Source organism: Macaca fascicularis, chromosome 10, assembly GCF_037993035.2.
Source record: "Macaca fascicularis isolate 582-1 chromosome 10, T2T-MFA8v1.1".
Taxonomy (NCBI): domain Eukaryota; kingdom Metazoa; phylum Chordata; class Mammalia; order Primates; family Cercopithecidae; genus Macaca; species Macaca fascicularis.
The window spans coordinates 4,900,774-4,916,610 of NC_088384.1; the positions used below are offsets into that span (position 1 = coordinate 4,900,774).

At 61.5% G+C, this 15,837-nt stretch overlaps 1 protein-coding gene across 24 annotated transcripts in view; it reads right to left on the reverse strand.

Moving 5' to 3' along the window:
* GRAMD4 (GRAM domain containing 4) overlaps window positions 1–15,837 on the reverse strand; it is a 153,626-nt gene that overhangs the window by 51,183 nt on the left and 86,606 nt on the right. For 21 of the 24 annotated variants that reach the window (XM_045364224.3, XM_065521715.2, XM_065521708.2 and 18 more), the window contains exons 6-18: window positions 15,055–15,187; window positions 14,363–14,388; window positions 14,109–14,200; window positions 12,529–12,620; window positions 11,382–11,430; window positions 9,775–9,846; window positions 9,180–9,223; window positions 9,004–9,113; window positions 4,674–4,828; window positions 3,863–4,007; window positions 2,959–3,052; window positions 1,104–1,188; window positions 13–81 (exon numbers count right to left, since the gene is read on the reverse strand). In XM_045364224.3, the coding sequence (XP_045220159.1) occupies window positions 13–81; window positions 1,104–1,188; window positions 2,959–3,052; window positions 3,863–4,007; window positions 4,674–4,828; window positions 9,004–9,113; window positions 9,180–9,223; window positions 9,775–9,846; window positions 11,382–11,430; window positions 12,529–12,620; window positions 14,109–14,200; window positions 14,363–14,388; window positions 15,055–15,187 (1,166 nt within the window). The remainder of the gene's footprint in view (window positions 1–12; window positions 82–1,103; window positions 1,189–2,958; window positions 3,053–3,862; window positions 4,008–4,673; window positions 4,829–9,003; window positions 9,114–9,179; window positions 9,224–9,774; window positions 9,847–11,381; window positions 11,431–12,528; window positions 12,621–14,108; window positions 14,201–14,362; window positions 14,389–15,054; window positions 15,188–15,837) is intronic. The other 3 variants (XM_065521721.2, XM_065521709.1, XM_065521720.2) reach the window with 1 other exon arrangement.

Consider the following 15,837-nt stretch of genomic DNA (forward strand, 5'->3'; position numbering starts at 1 on the left):
CCCGGCACTTACTTTCTGAGTGGATGGCGTTGACACGGCGATCCCCATGCCTGAGCCCGGGAGGACAGACAGGACCTTGTACTGAAAGGGCAAGCGTGGCTGTCACCACAGGCCTCTGCAGGCCCAGGGCATCCTCCTCCGCTGGGCATACAGGTGGCAGGGCCCACGGGCACCCAGGACTTCCGAGCAACAGAGGGTAGGACCTGTGGGCACCTCCTCGCTTTGTGGCCGAGACACCAGACCTGGAAAGGGTCTGTCCCACCCCATCCCAGACCGCCGGGCAGCTGGCCTGAGGAAGGTCGGAGACAAGCAGGCCCGAGGAGGCTGACGGTGGGAACTGGGCCCCAGAACTCGCTCTCAGGGCCTGGCACCAGAGGGCCATCTGTCAGCACTGCCAAACCCAAGAGGCAGGTTGAAAGGACCCCAGCCCTGAACTCACCCCTTCTGGATACCTGACTGCACACTTTTTTCCAGAGCCGGATGGGACAGATCACCCACAACTGCCATGGGGCGAGAGTGCCCCCGGGGCCAGTGCAGACACGCCCAGGACGCTCGGAACTGGGAGGGAGCTGCGGGCCCTGACCACCCTGGCTGAGTGTGCCTGCCAGTGCCTCACTGAGCTTCCCCTGTCCCAGAGAACAAGGGACCACAGGCACCTGTGGCCACGCCCACCTACTCATTCCATGTGACAGTCAAATGCTGAGCAAATGCCCAGAGCGGGTGCGATCATCTGAGCTCTCACCTGAAAACCTGCGTCCGAGGCAAGAGCTCAGGGCCCCTGTGCTTTTCTTTGTGGGGAGGGTCCCAGATATGAGCGCGGGGGAAACACAGTAGCCAGAGCAGGGCGTGGGCGCCTGACCTCATGGGCTCCAACCCAGCCCCTCCACTTTGAGACACAGGTCCAGGCAAGCAGACCCAGGGCAGGCGCTGACCCACAGCGATGCGGGGACTCAAGTCAAGGACCCGGACCATGGGCGGCCAGCGCGGCCACGGTGTCCAGATGCTGACAGAGGCTGGCAGAGGTCTACACGGAAAGCCTCGCCAGCCACTGTCAGGTGACGAAGAAAACACGGGGGCTGGTGGGGGTAGATGGCTTCACCAACCTTCTGGATGTCCGTGATGTCCACCAGCTTGATGACTTTGTTCCTCTTTGAGGACCCGGATTTGGAGCTTTCGAAGCACAAGTAACTGGAAGGGAAACCGACAGAGGCGTCACCTGGCTCTTGAACCAGAGCGTGCTCCCACCAGGTGGGGGTCTCCCGCGGCTGCCCCTCAGCCCCCAGTGGGATGAACAGAGACGCCCCCTCCCCACCAGACACAGCATGTGTGACACACACACAGCCACCGCTCTGTGAGACACACTCGTGGCCACGCTCTGTGAGACATGGCCACCGCTCTGTGTAAGACACTCATGGCCACCGCTCTGTGAGACACACACACGGCCACAGCTCTGAGACACTCACGGCCACCGCTCTGTGAGACACACTCGTGGCCACGCTCTGTGAGACATGGCCACCGCTCTGTGTAAGACACTCATGGCCACCGCTCTGTGAGACACACACACGGCCACCGCTCTGAGACACTCACGGCCACCGCTCTGTGTGAGACACTCAGGGCCACTGCTCTGTGAGAGACACTCATGGCCACCGCTCTGTGTGAGACACTCATGGCCACCGCTCTGTGAGACACACACGGCCACTGCTCTGTGAGAGACACTCACGGCCGCTGCTCTGTGTGACACACTCGTGGCCACCACTCTGTGAGACGCTCAAGGTCACCACTCTGAGACACGGCCACCATTCTGTGTGTGACACTCAAGGCCACCGTTCTGTGTGAGACACTCAAGGCCACTGCTCTGTGTGACACACGGCCACCGCTCTGAGACACAGCCACCGGTCTGTGTGAGACACGGCCACTGCTCTGTGTGACACACGGCCACTGCTCTGAGACACACGGCCACTGCTCTGAGACACTCGTGGCCACCGCTCTGTGAGACACTCATGGCCACTGCTCTGTGTGAGACACTCGTGGCCACCGCTCTGTGAGACACTCGTGGCCACCACTCTGTGTGAGACACTCGTGGCCACCACTCTGTGAGACACTCGTGGCCACCGCTCTGTGTGAGACACTCACGGCCACCGCTCTGTGAGACACGGCCACCGCTCTGTGTGAGACACTCGTGGCCACCGCTCTGTGTGAGACACTCACGGCCACTGCTCTGTGTGAGACACTCGTGGCCACCGCTCTGTGTGACACACTCGTGGCCATTGCTCCATGAGACATTCACGGCCACCGCTCTGTGTGAAACCTAAGACTGCCATTCCCAGGACGCTGGGAATGAGATTCCCATTCCCCTGGGATTCCCAGCGAGCGACACAGGCGTCCCGGAGCCCTAGCTGGGAGTGTCCAGGTCACCTCCTCTGCAAGAAGCAGAGGGGAGGCAGGGCCTTGGCCACTGCTACAGGTGTGGGGGACAGGGTGGCCGAGGGTCAGGCAAGACCAAGAACAGATCCCATCCCCAGGCCAGCTCTTGCACTCCCACATCTGGGGTTTCAGGGGTTTGGAGTGTAGCAAGAGAAGAGTCAAAGTCCTCTTCTGGCTACTGTGTCTCAGACAGCAACAAGGACCCAGAGCCTCAGTACTAGCTACGGGCCTCGGTCCCCTCCTTGGGAGACTCTGCCTCTGGTCTCCATGAACTGCTTGGGCCCCAGAGGAGACAGCAGACAGCATCCCTGCCAGCCTGAGGGAGGACAGCAGTGCGGCACAGGCCACGTCCAGCTTGGGGGCGACACTTTTCCCCTGGGATCCCAGACAGTCGGCAAGAGCGCAGCGTGGGAGAGGCCACGGCCGCCACTTGGGGAAAACCTGCACTGGGCCAGCCGTGCCATCCCAGAGCCCAGGCAACCCCTCCTGTGCCCCCTCCCCTGCAGCCACACAGGGCCCCGCGGCCACACTCACTTCTCCGTGACGTAGAGCACTCCGTTCCTGATGTAGTCCGTGGGCATCTTCCGGTCCCTGTTGATGAGGCAGCAGCGCCAGCCGTTCTCGCACACTAATGGGAGAAGGCCCGCCCGTCACGCCTTCCACTGGAAATAGCCAGCCTCTGACCTGACGCTGGGACGCGGGAGTCCTGACTCTCAGATCCTGACATCCACCCACTGCGCTCACGTCACCCCCACAGCGAGAGGAAGGCGCGCTGGCAAGAGTGAGGTGGCCGCGGAGGGTGGAAAACAGATGCTTCCTCTTCACCAGGCACTGGCAGTGTTTTTAAAGTGAAAGCAGCCAGGCAGAGCAGGGAGCAACAGAAGTGACAGTGTGGCCAGGACGCCACTTCCATGAAGACCGGCAGTGCCAGGGCTCAGCAGAGGACGAAACTCAGTTCTCCGCAGCTGCCTCTGCAGCCGCTCAGCACACACCTCGGGCTGCCCGGTTTAATTTAACAGGAATTCCCTTTGGGAAGGCTGACCCGTCCCCAGGCTCCTGCGTCACCTCTCCCTTGGCAGCTCTTGTTTCTCCAGACACGATGGAACCAGGAGCAGACCCCCTGCCAGCGCCCTGCCGGCCCTGACGCCTCGCCCTGGAGTCTGTCCCCAGAGGGCCACCTGCATGCCTGCTCTCAGGGGAGTGCTATAGCGTGGGTGGCTCTCCCCACGGACACGCCCTCCTCCCCTGGAGCCCACAGTCCTCATGACCCCTGGCTCCTGCACTGCCTCCTGGGGTCCTGGGGCAGTGGATGTGAACGCTGTCCCGAGGGCTCCTCTGGCCTGTCATAGGGCAACCCCCTCCTGTACCCACAGCACCCCCAACGGGCCTTCAGTCTGTGCCTATGCTCGGCCTGGCCTCAGGCTCACGGCACACATACCTGCCAGCGGACGCTCGTTTTCTGTCAGGTTGAAGATTTCGTGGAAATTGCCCTTCTTGGTGCTGTGGAAGCGGCCGGCGTCCTCCTCTTTACCCAGGCCGGCCGGTGCGCTGGGCACATAGCTCCGTGATGAGGTCGTCTGCAGCTGCCAATGGCAAACAGCGCGAGGTCAGGCCCACTGCCCACGCCCGCAGCACCCAGATGCGCTGGCCACACGCACACCCCCCGACAAGCTGGAATCCGAATTCGGGAAGACATTTCCCAGGCCCCTTCTGGCCCAGCGCGGCTCCTTCCAGGCAGGGCCACCTCACTTCAGCGGGGAGAGCCCAGTAACCCTCCCGACTCATCTGAAACACCGGGAGGAGAGCACCGAGGCCCACTCACTCCCCATGGCCCTGGCTGGGCCACTGTGCTGGACATCTGGAGGGCCTGTGACTGAATGAAATATGGCCCAGGGCCAGCCTGTGGCTCCAAGGGGGCTCTTCTCAAGCTGCCTGGTCTCAGTGCCAGAGCCACACCTGTCAGGGATGGCAGGGGCCGGGCGCCCCCATGGAGGGCCACTCCCAGGCCCGCTGGCTCTCAGTCATCATGGCCAGTCCCCAAGTGTTGCCTTGGGCTTGGGAGGGGCTGGATGGGCCTCAGACACCGCAGTGGTAACGGGAAAGAAAAAACCCTCACATTTTAAAGACTCCATAAAATTGAATAAACAGCCTCTAAATGAGCCGGAGGTGAACACAGCACTGTGGGCCTGGGGATGTCTGGCTTTGTGGCCCCCGATCCCGCTACCCCCGCAGCTGGGGGCCGGGCTCACCCTGCGCGAGACGGCAGCACTGGAGCGCTCCTTGAGCTGCGGGTCGGTGGGGAGGCTCCTCCAGATGATATAGGGCGTGTCGTACTTGGCACGCAGCCTCGGGCAGCGTTTAAAGATGAAATCGATGAGGAAGAACTTGATACCAGCATAGAGTCCTGACAGCAGGGGATACAGGCTGTTCAACATAGACCCCTGAGGGCAGGGGACACAGCCCGCTCCATCCAGAGTCCTGCAGCTGTGCCAGTCTACTCAGGGTGATGGTTCCACCACCTCCCGCCTCCCAGATTGGCACCCTCCGCTCTGAGCCTGGATGTGAGAGTCCGGCTGCTCGCTCAGTCCTCACCCTGGACGCCCCCAGCCCCACTCCCCTGGGGCTCCATCCAGCTGCAGCCTCAACCACAGGCGAGGGCCGTGCCCTGCATGTTCAGACCTGTGGCCAGCCTTCCCCTGCACGCCACACACCTTCCCGCCCCAGAATCACGCAACGACTATGCCCCTCCCCAGTGGGCTCCTCCCCACCTTCCGCTTGGCACTGAAGGGCACCATCAACTGCCCAGCAGTTCAGGGAATGTTCCCAGCATCCCTTCAAGGCCCTCCCTGACCCCCGTCCCGCCCACCTGCAAACTGGTGGCTCTGCCCTCCAAACAGGCCAGATCCACTAAAGACCCACTTAAGACCTACTCAGGGTGACGGTCCAGCACCTCGCGCCTCCTAGATTGGCACCCTCCACCCTGAGTCTGGATGTGAGAGTCCAGCGGCTCGCTCAGTCCTCACCCTGGACGCCCCCAGCCTCGCTCCCCTCGGGCCCATTCCAGCTACACAGTCTCCACCCCAGGCGAGGGCCCCACTGCCAGTGCCCCACCCGCTCCCACTAAGACCCCTCAGCTCTGCTAGGACCCCCCATCCCATGCCCCTCACTTCTCTCTCCAACTCTGCCCGGCTCCGGGCAGTTCTCAACCCACCTAAAACACTTCAGGACTGTGCCTCCTCTGCCCCAATTTCCCACACCAGGCACCCAATCTGAGGTGCCTCCATGGCAATCCGTCCCCAACCCCCCTCCCACCTGCCCTCCTTCACCTGGGTGCCCCCCCAGGCCCGGCCCAGCTCTGCTCAGACGGCCTCCCACAACCACCTGCTCAAACGGCTCCCAGCCACGGCCTCACAGGCTCCCCTCCGCCAGCTCCATTTTCTCCTGGGCACTGTCACCTGACACAATCATGGTCAGTCCCCCTACAAAGCATGACCTCAGAAGAGCAGGGCCTGGCTGCGCCCCAGGACCCCACCAGGCAACAGACGCAGGGATGGGAGGTGGGGCCGGCCCCCACACACCTCCTAACGCACCCCTCTGGGCAGCGAAAGCTGTCAGGAGTTCCGGTCTCTCCAGGTGCTCCTCCCAGTGCTGGGGGCTGTCTCACTGCCCACAGTGCCTGGCCCACCAGACCAGACCAGACGTGGCAGGTCCTCCCTGCAGGGGCCCCAGGGTCAGAGTTCCATGTACTATCAGTGCTGTAAGGGGATTGATAAAACTGTGCCTTGTTTCGTTTTTTGCCTTTGTAGGACATTTTCACATAAATTCATCAATCAAGTCAGACTTTTTGACCCCAGTTCTCTACTTGTTGATTCTTTTTGTTTGAGATGGAGTCTTTGCTCTGTTGCCCAGGCTGGAGTGCAGTGGCTCGATCTCAGCTCACTGCAACCTCCCGGGTTCAAGCGATTCTCCTGCCCGTCTCTCAAGTAGCTGGGCACCTACCACCACACCTGGCTAAAAATTTTGTATTTTTAGTAGAGACGGGGTTTCAGCATGTTGGCCGAGCTGGTCTCGAATTCTTGACCTCAAGTGATTCACCCGCCTAGGCCTCCCAAAGTGCTGGGACTACAGGCATGAGCCACCGCGCCCGGACAACTTGTTGATTCTTGAAAGATGCTAGGTGTAGGGAGGGGCAGGGCCAGGACCATCCTCTTGGCTGACTGGACGGAGCTCCCCGGTCTCCCTCCACGTGGTGCCCGACCCGTGAGGGACAGCTCAGCTCAAGAGAGCCCAAGTCCCAGCTGGGGCCATCCTTGCTTGGGGCAGGCAGCCGCTGCCCCTCTAAGCTGAGGTCTTGTCAGCACTGCAAAAGGACACGTGGGCACTGAGGAGCCAGGAATGCCACCTTGGCCCACATCTGGCAGGGTCAGCGCCGCCCAGTGGCAGTGGTGACCTCAGTGTGGTTGCAAGAACCCAAACACACTGGTTGTCACAAAAAAGGAAAGCAGGGGCCGGGTGGGGTGGCTCACGCCTGTAATCCCAGCACTTTGGGAGGCTGCGGCGGGCGGATCACGAGGTCAGGGGTTCGAGACCAGACTTGCCAACATGGTGAAACCATTAAAAATACAAAAATTAGGTGAGTGTGGTGGTGCGCCCCTGTAATTGCAGCTACTCCCAAGGCTGAGGCAGAACAATCACTTAAACCCCGGGGACGGAGGTTGTAGTGAGCGGAGATCGTGCCACTGCACTCCAGCCGGGTGAGACAGAGTGAGACTCCATCTCGAAAAAAAAAGGACAGCAGGGCAAATCCAGGACACCAAGACCCAGGTGCACACCCCCAGGCTCCCCGTGGAGGGCGGCCTGCCCTGGAGCTGCCCAGGGCGCCAAGTGCACTGCAGCCCTGGAGCCTCGGCACCTGGACCCAAGCCCAGGGGTCTAACAGGAGGTCACGGCGGTCACCTACCCACTCAGGAGCCTAGAGTCCTGGGTGCTAGCCAGAGGGGCTCCAGGGCATTGTCCGGGGAAGGGTCTGATCAAATCTGGCTCTGCCCACTCCTGGTGATGCCACCTGATGGCCACAATGAGCTGTCGCTGGAGAGCTCAGCCCTGCTGCGTCCAGAGGCCTGTCCTCCCACCAGCAGTTACGCTGGGTCAGGACTAGGGTCAGGCTGGCGTTACAGCAAAGGCATTCAGAAAAGCGGCAGAGGAGCGGCGGGGGGCGGGGGGCGGCGGGGGAGCAGCGGGGGCATCTCCTCTTCCACACAGACACAGTCCCCCACTGCTCCTCTAAGAGGCATGCCAAGCCCAGACTGCTGAGAGGCTAGGGTCTGACTCCCGACTCCAGCACGGAGCTCTCCCCACCCCTGGCTTTGCAGCTCCCACAACCACACACGCTGTCCTGCTTGGGCCCACCTGCCCCCTCAAGAACAGGACCCTGGCGGCCTCGCTCCCACATGCCAGTGTGTGGCCCATGTCAGACACTGGATCGCTGGTATTGAGGAAAAGAGAGGGAAGGGGAAGGGGAAGAGGAAGGGGAAGGGGAAGAGGAAGGGGAAGAGGAAGGGGAAGGGGAAGGGGAAGGGGAAGGGGAAGGGGAAGGGAAAGGAGACCAGGCACAGTGGCTCATGCCTATAATCCTAGCACTTTGGGAGGCTGAGGGGGGCAGATCGCCTGAGGTCAGGAGTTCAAGACCAGCTTGGCTAATAAGGTGAAACCCCGTTTCTACTAAAAATACAAAAAAAAAAAATTAGCTGGGCGTGGTGGTGGGCCCCTGTAGTCCCAGCTACTTGGGAGGCTGAGGCAGGAGAATCACTTGAACCCGGGAGGCAAAGGTTGCAGTGAGCCAAGATCGTGCCACTGCACTCCAGCCTGGGCAACAGAGCGACACTCTGTCTCAAAAAAAAAGAGAGAAAGAGAGAGAAACAAAGAGAAACAGAAAGACAGAGAAAAGAGGGAAGCAAGAAAAAAGAAAAGAGAAAGGAGGGAAGAGAGCACACTGGGCAGCAGTGGACGAGTGCCTCCTGGGGTGAGGAGGGGCCGCCACACCCCACCCACCTCTCGGCACAGTCTGGTCCTCGACACCAGCTGCCCTCCTTCCCCACGGCCAGCTCTGCAGATGAGTGTTTTAGTGGAGGAGATGAGTGTTTTAGTGGATGTGACCCTTGGCTTCATGTGATGTTACCAAACTCATCAGCTACAACCAACCTCCCCGCACATCAAACCAGGCTCTCAGCCTCCCCGCGACTGTCACCCCTGAGCCCACGGGTGCCCCCCCAGAGGTGTGTCCTGCCCAGGGCAACTCCCTGACACCCCCAGGGCCTGCTATCCTGGGTCTTAGGTCTTCCAACTCCTCCCACTTGGCAGGAGACACGGGGGCCTTGGAATCGGAGAGTTTCTTGATTTAAGAAACAATCACCGTGTCCCTCGATCTCGAATGGGCTTCACTTCTCCCAAATTGAAACGTTTGTGACAAAAAGCAGAGGAAGGATCGCCAGTTCTTGCAGACACCTGGCAGACACTGGTGGCACACAGATACTCTTGTCCCACCTCCTGAAGCTACAGGCCACAGGTACATCTCCTTACCCACGGTGAGCCCCACCAGGCGGTAGGGGAAGAAGCAGGAGGCCAGGAAGGCAGCCCAGAGCGCCACATACAGCTTCTGTGTGATCTCCGGCTGGACCCACATGAACAAGCTGGAAGGAGACGGGAGGCTCAGGCCGGGCGGGCGCTGCCGGGCCAGGGTGGGGGGCGGGACTTACTTCTTGATCTTCTCCAGGATGTCAGCCATCTTGCCGAAAAGGTTCTGCGTGAAGGAGAAACAGCGATTACAGCAGCCCCCGTGCCTGGGCTGTCAGTCACACCGCGACGCCGGGAGGGCCTCCAGGTCGGGCGGCCCTGAGGTCACCCAGAGCCCTGTGGTCCTGCCCAGCTGCTCCGAGGCTGGGGAAGGCGCAGCTCTGGTCTAGGGCAGAGGTGACCATGCTCACAGCAACAGCAGACCCAGGCCTGAGTCCTTTCCAGGGGCGCTCAACCCTGGCCAGGGGCTCCCCTGGGGGGACTGAGGGGGGCTCCACTCAGACCCTGGCCCACCATCCGCAGAGGCTGAATCAGGAGGCCCCTTCTCCACCCACCAGAGTTACTGTAATGACCAACCAAGGGCAGGGTGACTACAGGTCAGCTGACAGCAGGCAAACCGGGCCTGCAGTGTCAGGCACGGACCTCCCCGGGCAGCAGCTGAGGCCGGCAGAGACACACCCCTGGACAGCATAGGCACATCCCTGGCACAGAGACACCCCTGGCTCGCGCACGTGGCCGACACAGACACACACCCCTGGCTGGTGCCCGTGGCAGTACCTGGGCTTTCTGAGCGACGTCCAGCACCAGCTGGAACTTCTCAGACACAGTCAGGTCTTCCTTTGGAGGTTCCTTCAGTCAAAGGGGAAAGAGAATTTTCCACTGAAATTTAACAGTTCAGAAAAACTACTGACAAAACAGTGTGGAGCCCTCCCAGCCCCAGGGACTCCGCTGTCCCCACACAGCCAGAGGGGATGGGACATCCCTTGGGGACCTGGCACCAGGAGGACACCCCTCTGGGCTGATGGTGACATCTCACCCCGTGCCCCTCACTCTGGGCGCACAACAGGAGTGGGGCAGAGCTGGCCCTGCAATGGCTGAGCAGAGGCTCTGCCTCACAGTTCACCTTCACAGCTGTCCTCCTTTACAGGCAGGGAAACTGAGGCCCAGCCAATGGAAGCCCTGGTCCTGCTTGTCTCCCATTCATTAAGAGCCTCCTAAGGTCTCCCGGGTCCCAGTGCTGGGCGAGCAACAGCCCGCCTCTTCCAGGCACTTCTCCTTACCCCTGGTGCTCCATGTAAGAAACAGGCACTGAGATATCCAACTAGGCCCGTGGAGGCACCGAGGCCTCCCTTCTGCCCATGCCCAGTGGTCTCGCCCCATGGGCCGAGGTCTCCCTCTAGAGCAAACTTCTGTAAAGGGCCAGTAGTATATATCTGTGGCTTCCAGGGCCACGTGGTCTGTCGGCTACTCAACCGTCGTGCAAAAGCAGCCACGGCGGTGTGTAAGTGAATGGGTGTGTCTATGGCCAATAAAACTGTATTTTTTTTTTTTTTGAGACAGAGTCTCGCTCTGCCGCCCAGGCTGGAGTGCAGTGGCCGGATCTCAGCTCACTGCAAGCTCCGCCTCCCGGGTTCAAGCCATTCTCCTGCCTCAGCCTCCGAGTAGCTGGGACTACAGGCGCCCGCCACCTCGCCCGGCTAGTTTTTTGTATTTTTAGTAGAGATGGGGTTTCACTGTGTGAGCCGGGATGGGATGGTCTCGATCTCCTGACCTCGTGATCCGCCCGCCTCGGCCTCCCAAAGTGCTGGGATTACAGGCGTGAGCCATCGCGCCCGGCCAATAAAACTGTATTTACAAAGTTAGGCAGTGGGCCAGAGGTGGGTGTTTTGTTGTCGTTGTTTGTTTTTTTGAGACAGAGTCTTGCTCTGTCACCCAGGCAGGAGTGCAGTGGCAGGATCTCGGCTCGCTGCAACCTCCGAGAGGTGGGCTCTTGCACCTCAGAGGGGAACAGGTCCGCTTGTCCAGCCCGCTGTTCACGTCCTACCTGGGGAGGCTGCGGGGGCTACAGCAGCCCCTCAGTGTCCCCCGCCCCTGCCACATCACATCCCAGCTGGGAAGCCTCAGCTAGGACAGGCCAGGGCCAGGCATCTGCTTCTCGCACAGCCAAGCCTGGCCTAGCAAGCGGGGCGGGGCACACACCCTCCCAGGGCTTGGGGCCAGGGAGGGGCTGGCCTCCTCCTCCCTTCCTCTTCGGGCCAGGGCAGGGCTCCCGGGGGATGACCACATGGCCTCATCCAGAGGCTTCCCCGAGAGGTGCCCACAGGCTGAGAGGCCTGGTGTGACGGAGACAGTCGGAGGAAACTGTGCACCCTCCAGGGACTTACCATGGGCTCAGACACTTCCGGCACGATGCTCCACTGTATCCGCCAGCCCCTGGTGAACAAAAAACACACATACCTTTATGACAGTGCCACCTGAGTCAGGGGATGGCATCGAATCACCAGCCCTACACGCCCAGCTGGCCTTGGAGGGGGCCCTTCTTTGTCCTTCTAGGTCCTTCTATGCTGCCTAATGGGGAGAAAAGGGCCCCCAGAACCCCCTGCTGTAAGAGCAGACAACTCCTATCACCCTCACCAACCCCTCCCTTAGGGCCCTTCTGGGTAGAGGGGACATATTTAATAGCAGCCAGAGGTATCAGGAAGGGCGGCCCTTCAACATCCACCAGCCAAAGGGGTCCCGCCCCAATGCTGGGTGCCAATGACACCTTCCAGAGTATTTAAGTGATTTCTACAAAAAACGTTTTCAAATGAGCCAACTGGGGCAGGCACAGAGAACCATCTGGAAACACTGCTGTATAAGAGTGCAAACTTTTGAATGGCCAAGTCAAAGTATGGAATCGCAGCTCCTCCCTCAGCCCCGGCACACGGCTGACATTCACTCCTGGGGGTAACCGCAGGCTAAGAAGGACCCAGGAGTGCCAGGACTAGGGGTCTGCCCCAGGGTGTGGGCCTCCTAGAGCCCCACTCAGTCTCCACAGGGAGGGAGTGCTCAGAGGGGGTAGGAGTGATGCGAGGGCCCTGACTCAGGCCGGGGCTAACGTGTCGGTCACACGGGCAGGCTGCCTGCAGGCGACTGGCACTCCTTCCCAGTCCAGCTCCTCCCCAGAAGGCTCATCTCCAACAGGCAGCCAGCAGGAACCTTCTGGGGTGTGGAGCCCTGCTTGCTTCACCCACCCACCCACTGAGGTTGCGAAGAAGTCCCCTGCGATGCTCAGGTAGGTGCAGGAACGGCTTTGGCTCTGCTGGCCGCCCACAGAAGGAGGTGCTGGGGGATTTGGGAACTTCCCACTACTATCTCTAGCAAACCAGGGAGCCGCCCTGCCTGGGGGTCTCTGCAGCCTGTCGGGGGGCCACCCCTGAAATGTCAGTGTATGACATACCCAGCTGGGGTCACGGTTGTGTGAGACACAGGGAGACAGCACAGCCACGCACGTAGTGGGATAAAGCGGCCGCGACAAACCGGCTCACCTACCTGGCGATGAGGTAATTGAGGGATAACCTCAGAATTGCTAGAAATAAGAACAACGGGATGGCCCAGCCATGCCACACGGCATTCATGTACACCTGCGGGGGAGAGACGGGGCGTTAGACCTCCTGACAGCTTGGATCAGGACAAGGCACATCCCTCCCACCTCCCGCAACCAGGAGGCCCCAGGGGGGAGACCAGGCCACCCCCCCGGCTCTCCAGACACTCAGGGACGAGGGCGCGTCTGATGGGGAAGCTGGGGGAAGGGCTGCTTCCCTAGTTTAAGAGCTGCCAGTGGAAGCGAGGAGCCACCCAGGGAGAAGCATGTCCTGGGGACAGAAGACGGCAGCTGATTCCACACGGGGATCCCGCTCGCCCCGGTGTGGCTCCCACGCTCCAGACTTGGGGCATAACCAGGACTCAGCCTGGCCGGGCAAGGCGGCCAAGCACTGCTGAGGGCGAGACAGGTGCATGCCCAGGGCCACCTTCATGCCAGGCACCATGTGTGCCCAGCACAGAGCCCGGGACAAAAAGCAGATGTGCAGACAGGGCAGAGGACGGAGGTGAGGCCTGGAAGGCTGGTCCAAAGCTTGGGCTCATCTCTTAGTGACAACAGACACGGCACAGGGGCGTGTGGGACCCCAGGCAGCAAAGGCCTCCCGTCGCAAAGCATTTGTGAGGGGTGGTGGGAGAAGAGGCCTTCCAGGGCCGGGGTGGAGCGGGTGGCCCCAGCACCCAGCCTTCATCTGTGAGTGTACAAAGTGCCCATGTCCCAGGTGGGCAGTAAGTGCCTGGGGCAGGCACAGGGCCACGCACTTCCCCGGAGAGCCTGACCCAGGCTGAGGCCATCTAGGGACCTCTCCCAAGGGGCCCACTCGGCAGGGCAGTGCTGCCCTCAGGAGCCCCGGACAGTGTCAGGCTGTGGAGGCCTCCTCTCTGGCCTGGAGGCCTCAGCAAGCGGGTGGGCTGCCTGTATCCTCCTTGTGCTGGAGGCACAGCCTCCACCCCGGGTCAGGGGCATCCCCCGGAGGACGAAGTACTGAGACATAGGTGGCAAGTCTCTGCAGGGCAGGTGGCAGCCGTGGCAGGGCAGTTCCAGGCAGGGTGGCTGGGCCCCTTTTCCCCAAGGCCCCGCAATGTGGGCCCCGGCGTCCTCCAATCCCTCAGGACTAGTGGCTCACAGGGGCCGGGCTGGGACCCTCATGCTGCTGTGCCCTTGTGAGGTGCCCCTGGCCCCAGCACCAGGTACTCTGGACCTCAGCAGTGTGGCCACTGCACCGCATGGTGAGTGCCAAGAGGCCTTTCCTGAGGGCACCCTGGGGGACGAGGCTGCACCACAGCCCTGTCCAGGGAGCCATGCAGGCTAGTCCTGGGCCACACCCATCGTCTTTGATCCTTGAAGCCACCCCCTGGAAGGCGCCGGCATCACTGAACCCACTTTACAGAAGGAGAAATGAGCATGTCCCTGGGGCCCAAAGAAGTGCCACCTGGGGGCTATCTCCCACCCCAGAAGGTGCCTGATCATGTGATGAATGCTGGCAGGCACGTCCCACCCACCCTGCTCGGCCACTGGAGGACCCACTCACGGTGAAGGCGATGGCAGACGTGTAGACGGAGTACCAGTCGGATAAGGCAGAGAGGTTCTTCACAAAGTTAGTGACAGGCTTGGCACCACGCTCTGGGGACAGAGCAGACCACAGTGGTCAGCACTGTGGGCAGGAGGCCCCTTAACCACGTCTCCCTGGAGAGTCAGTTTGGCTCAGAATCCCAGAGTCCCCACTGCCATGGGCCCCACCCACACTGGGCACCGTGGGCGCCACGCAGAGCCGCGGGTACTCACTGAGCCGTCTCATATTTTCAGTTAACCTAAGAGAGAAGGGGAGAGATGGGAGCCCAGGGTTAACGCATCCACCAGCTCTGCAGTCCCCACTGCCCAGTTCCGCTGGCTCTGTAGGGGCCAAGGAGGGCGTCTCAACAGCCTGGGGCCCCTTGAGTGCACAGAACGGCCTTGCACGGTGGCTCAGCACAGCAGGGGGCACCGGGATGGCCCTCAGTGCCGCTCCCCAAGTTAGGAAGGTGGGGGCGACTCGCCAACAAAATCGTCCCCTCGTCTCCTGCCTGTGTCCCCAGAACAGAAGTCCTCAAGAGCAGGGCCTTTGCTGGCCTCGCTCCGTCGGGATCCCCAGGGCCCATGGCAGCGCCTGGCAGGGGAGCCAAGGTTTACTGAAAGGACTCAAGAGCCAAGGAAGGCCCCGGGCAGTGGGCTGAGCCCCCGAGTCCCCATACAACTGTCACAAGCCACGGCTGAGAGCGGAGTGGGTGCACGCAGCTCTGCTGCACCTAAGCGGGCCTTGCGAGCCCCTGCCAGGCATGGCCTCCCGAAGACCGGACACAGTGGAGCCTCCAGCTGCTCTCGGCAGCCTCACGGACAGCTTTGGCCCATGGTGATAAAGGCTGGCCCACCCACTGAAGCCTCAGCCCAGGGACTGGGGCCCCTAATGCACAGGCAGCCCCAGGCTCGGCGACCCCTACCTGCGGGCGCTCAGGGGTTCCTCCGTCTCCACAGTGTTCTCCTCGGGCTGGAACCGGAAGTCCTCCACGTACTCCCCGAACCGCTCGTAGAACCACTTCTGCAGGCGTGAGGACAGCCCCTGGCTCCGGCGCTCTGCAGGGGGCAGGGGCCTGGTGAGGGCATGGCAGGGCTGCACAGCCTGTTCTGGGGTCGATCCCGGAATCTCAGGGCAGGCAGGGGCCTCACTGCAAGGGCGCGGCCGGCAGGGGCACAAGGAATGCTCGGGGGTGGGGCAGGGAAATGAAGGGGCCCTGTACAAGGGACTCTGAAGGGCTCAGTCCTCTGAAGACACAAGTGCAAACCAACCGGCACAGAGCAGAGCTGCCCCGGCCATGAAGACCTCAGTGCAGGCTCTCTCTGCTTTCCATGCCCTGGCCCCAGCTCTCTGCCTGCCCTGGGCTCTCATCAGAGGGCAGCCCGTCCATCCAGGCTGCTTGGCCCACCTCAGTGGTCTGCATCAAACCCCCTTTCTACCTCCGGGTTGTCAGAAAGTAGCTGGAGGGGTCACTGCCCCATCCCTGCCTATCCTGGGCATCAGCCAATGGATGGCAAGGCAGGAGGCTGTGTTCTGGGCTGGGGGTGCCCGGCGAGCGAAGCCAGCCCAGGCTGAGCGCATGGTGATGTGCTGATGACCAGCACTGTTCTCAAAAAGCTAAGACCTCTAGAAAGCAGCCTCCATCGCGGAAAACCGGAAGAATCCCTCGGAACGGGGGTTCAGGGGTACAGGCCAGTTCCTCCCTTCA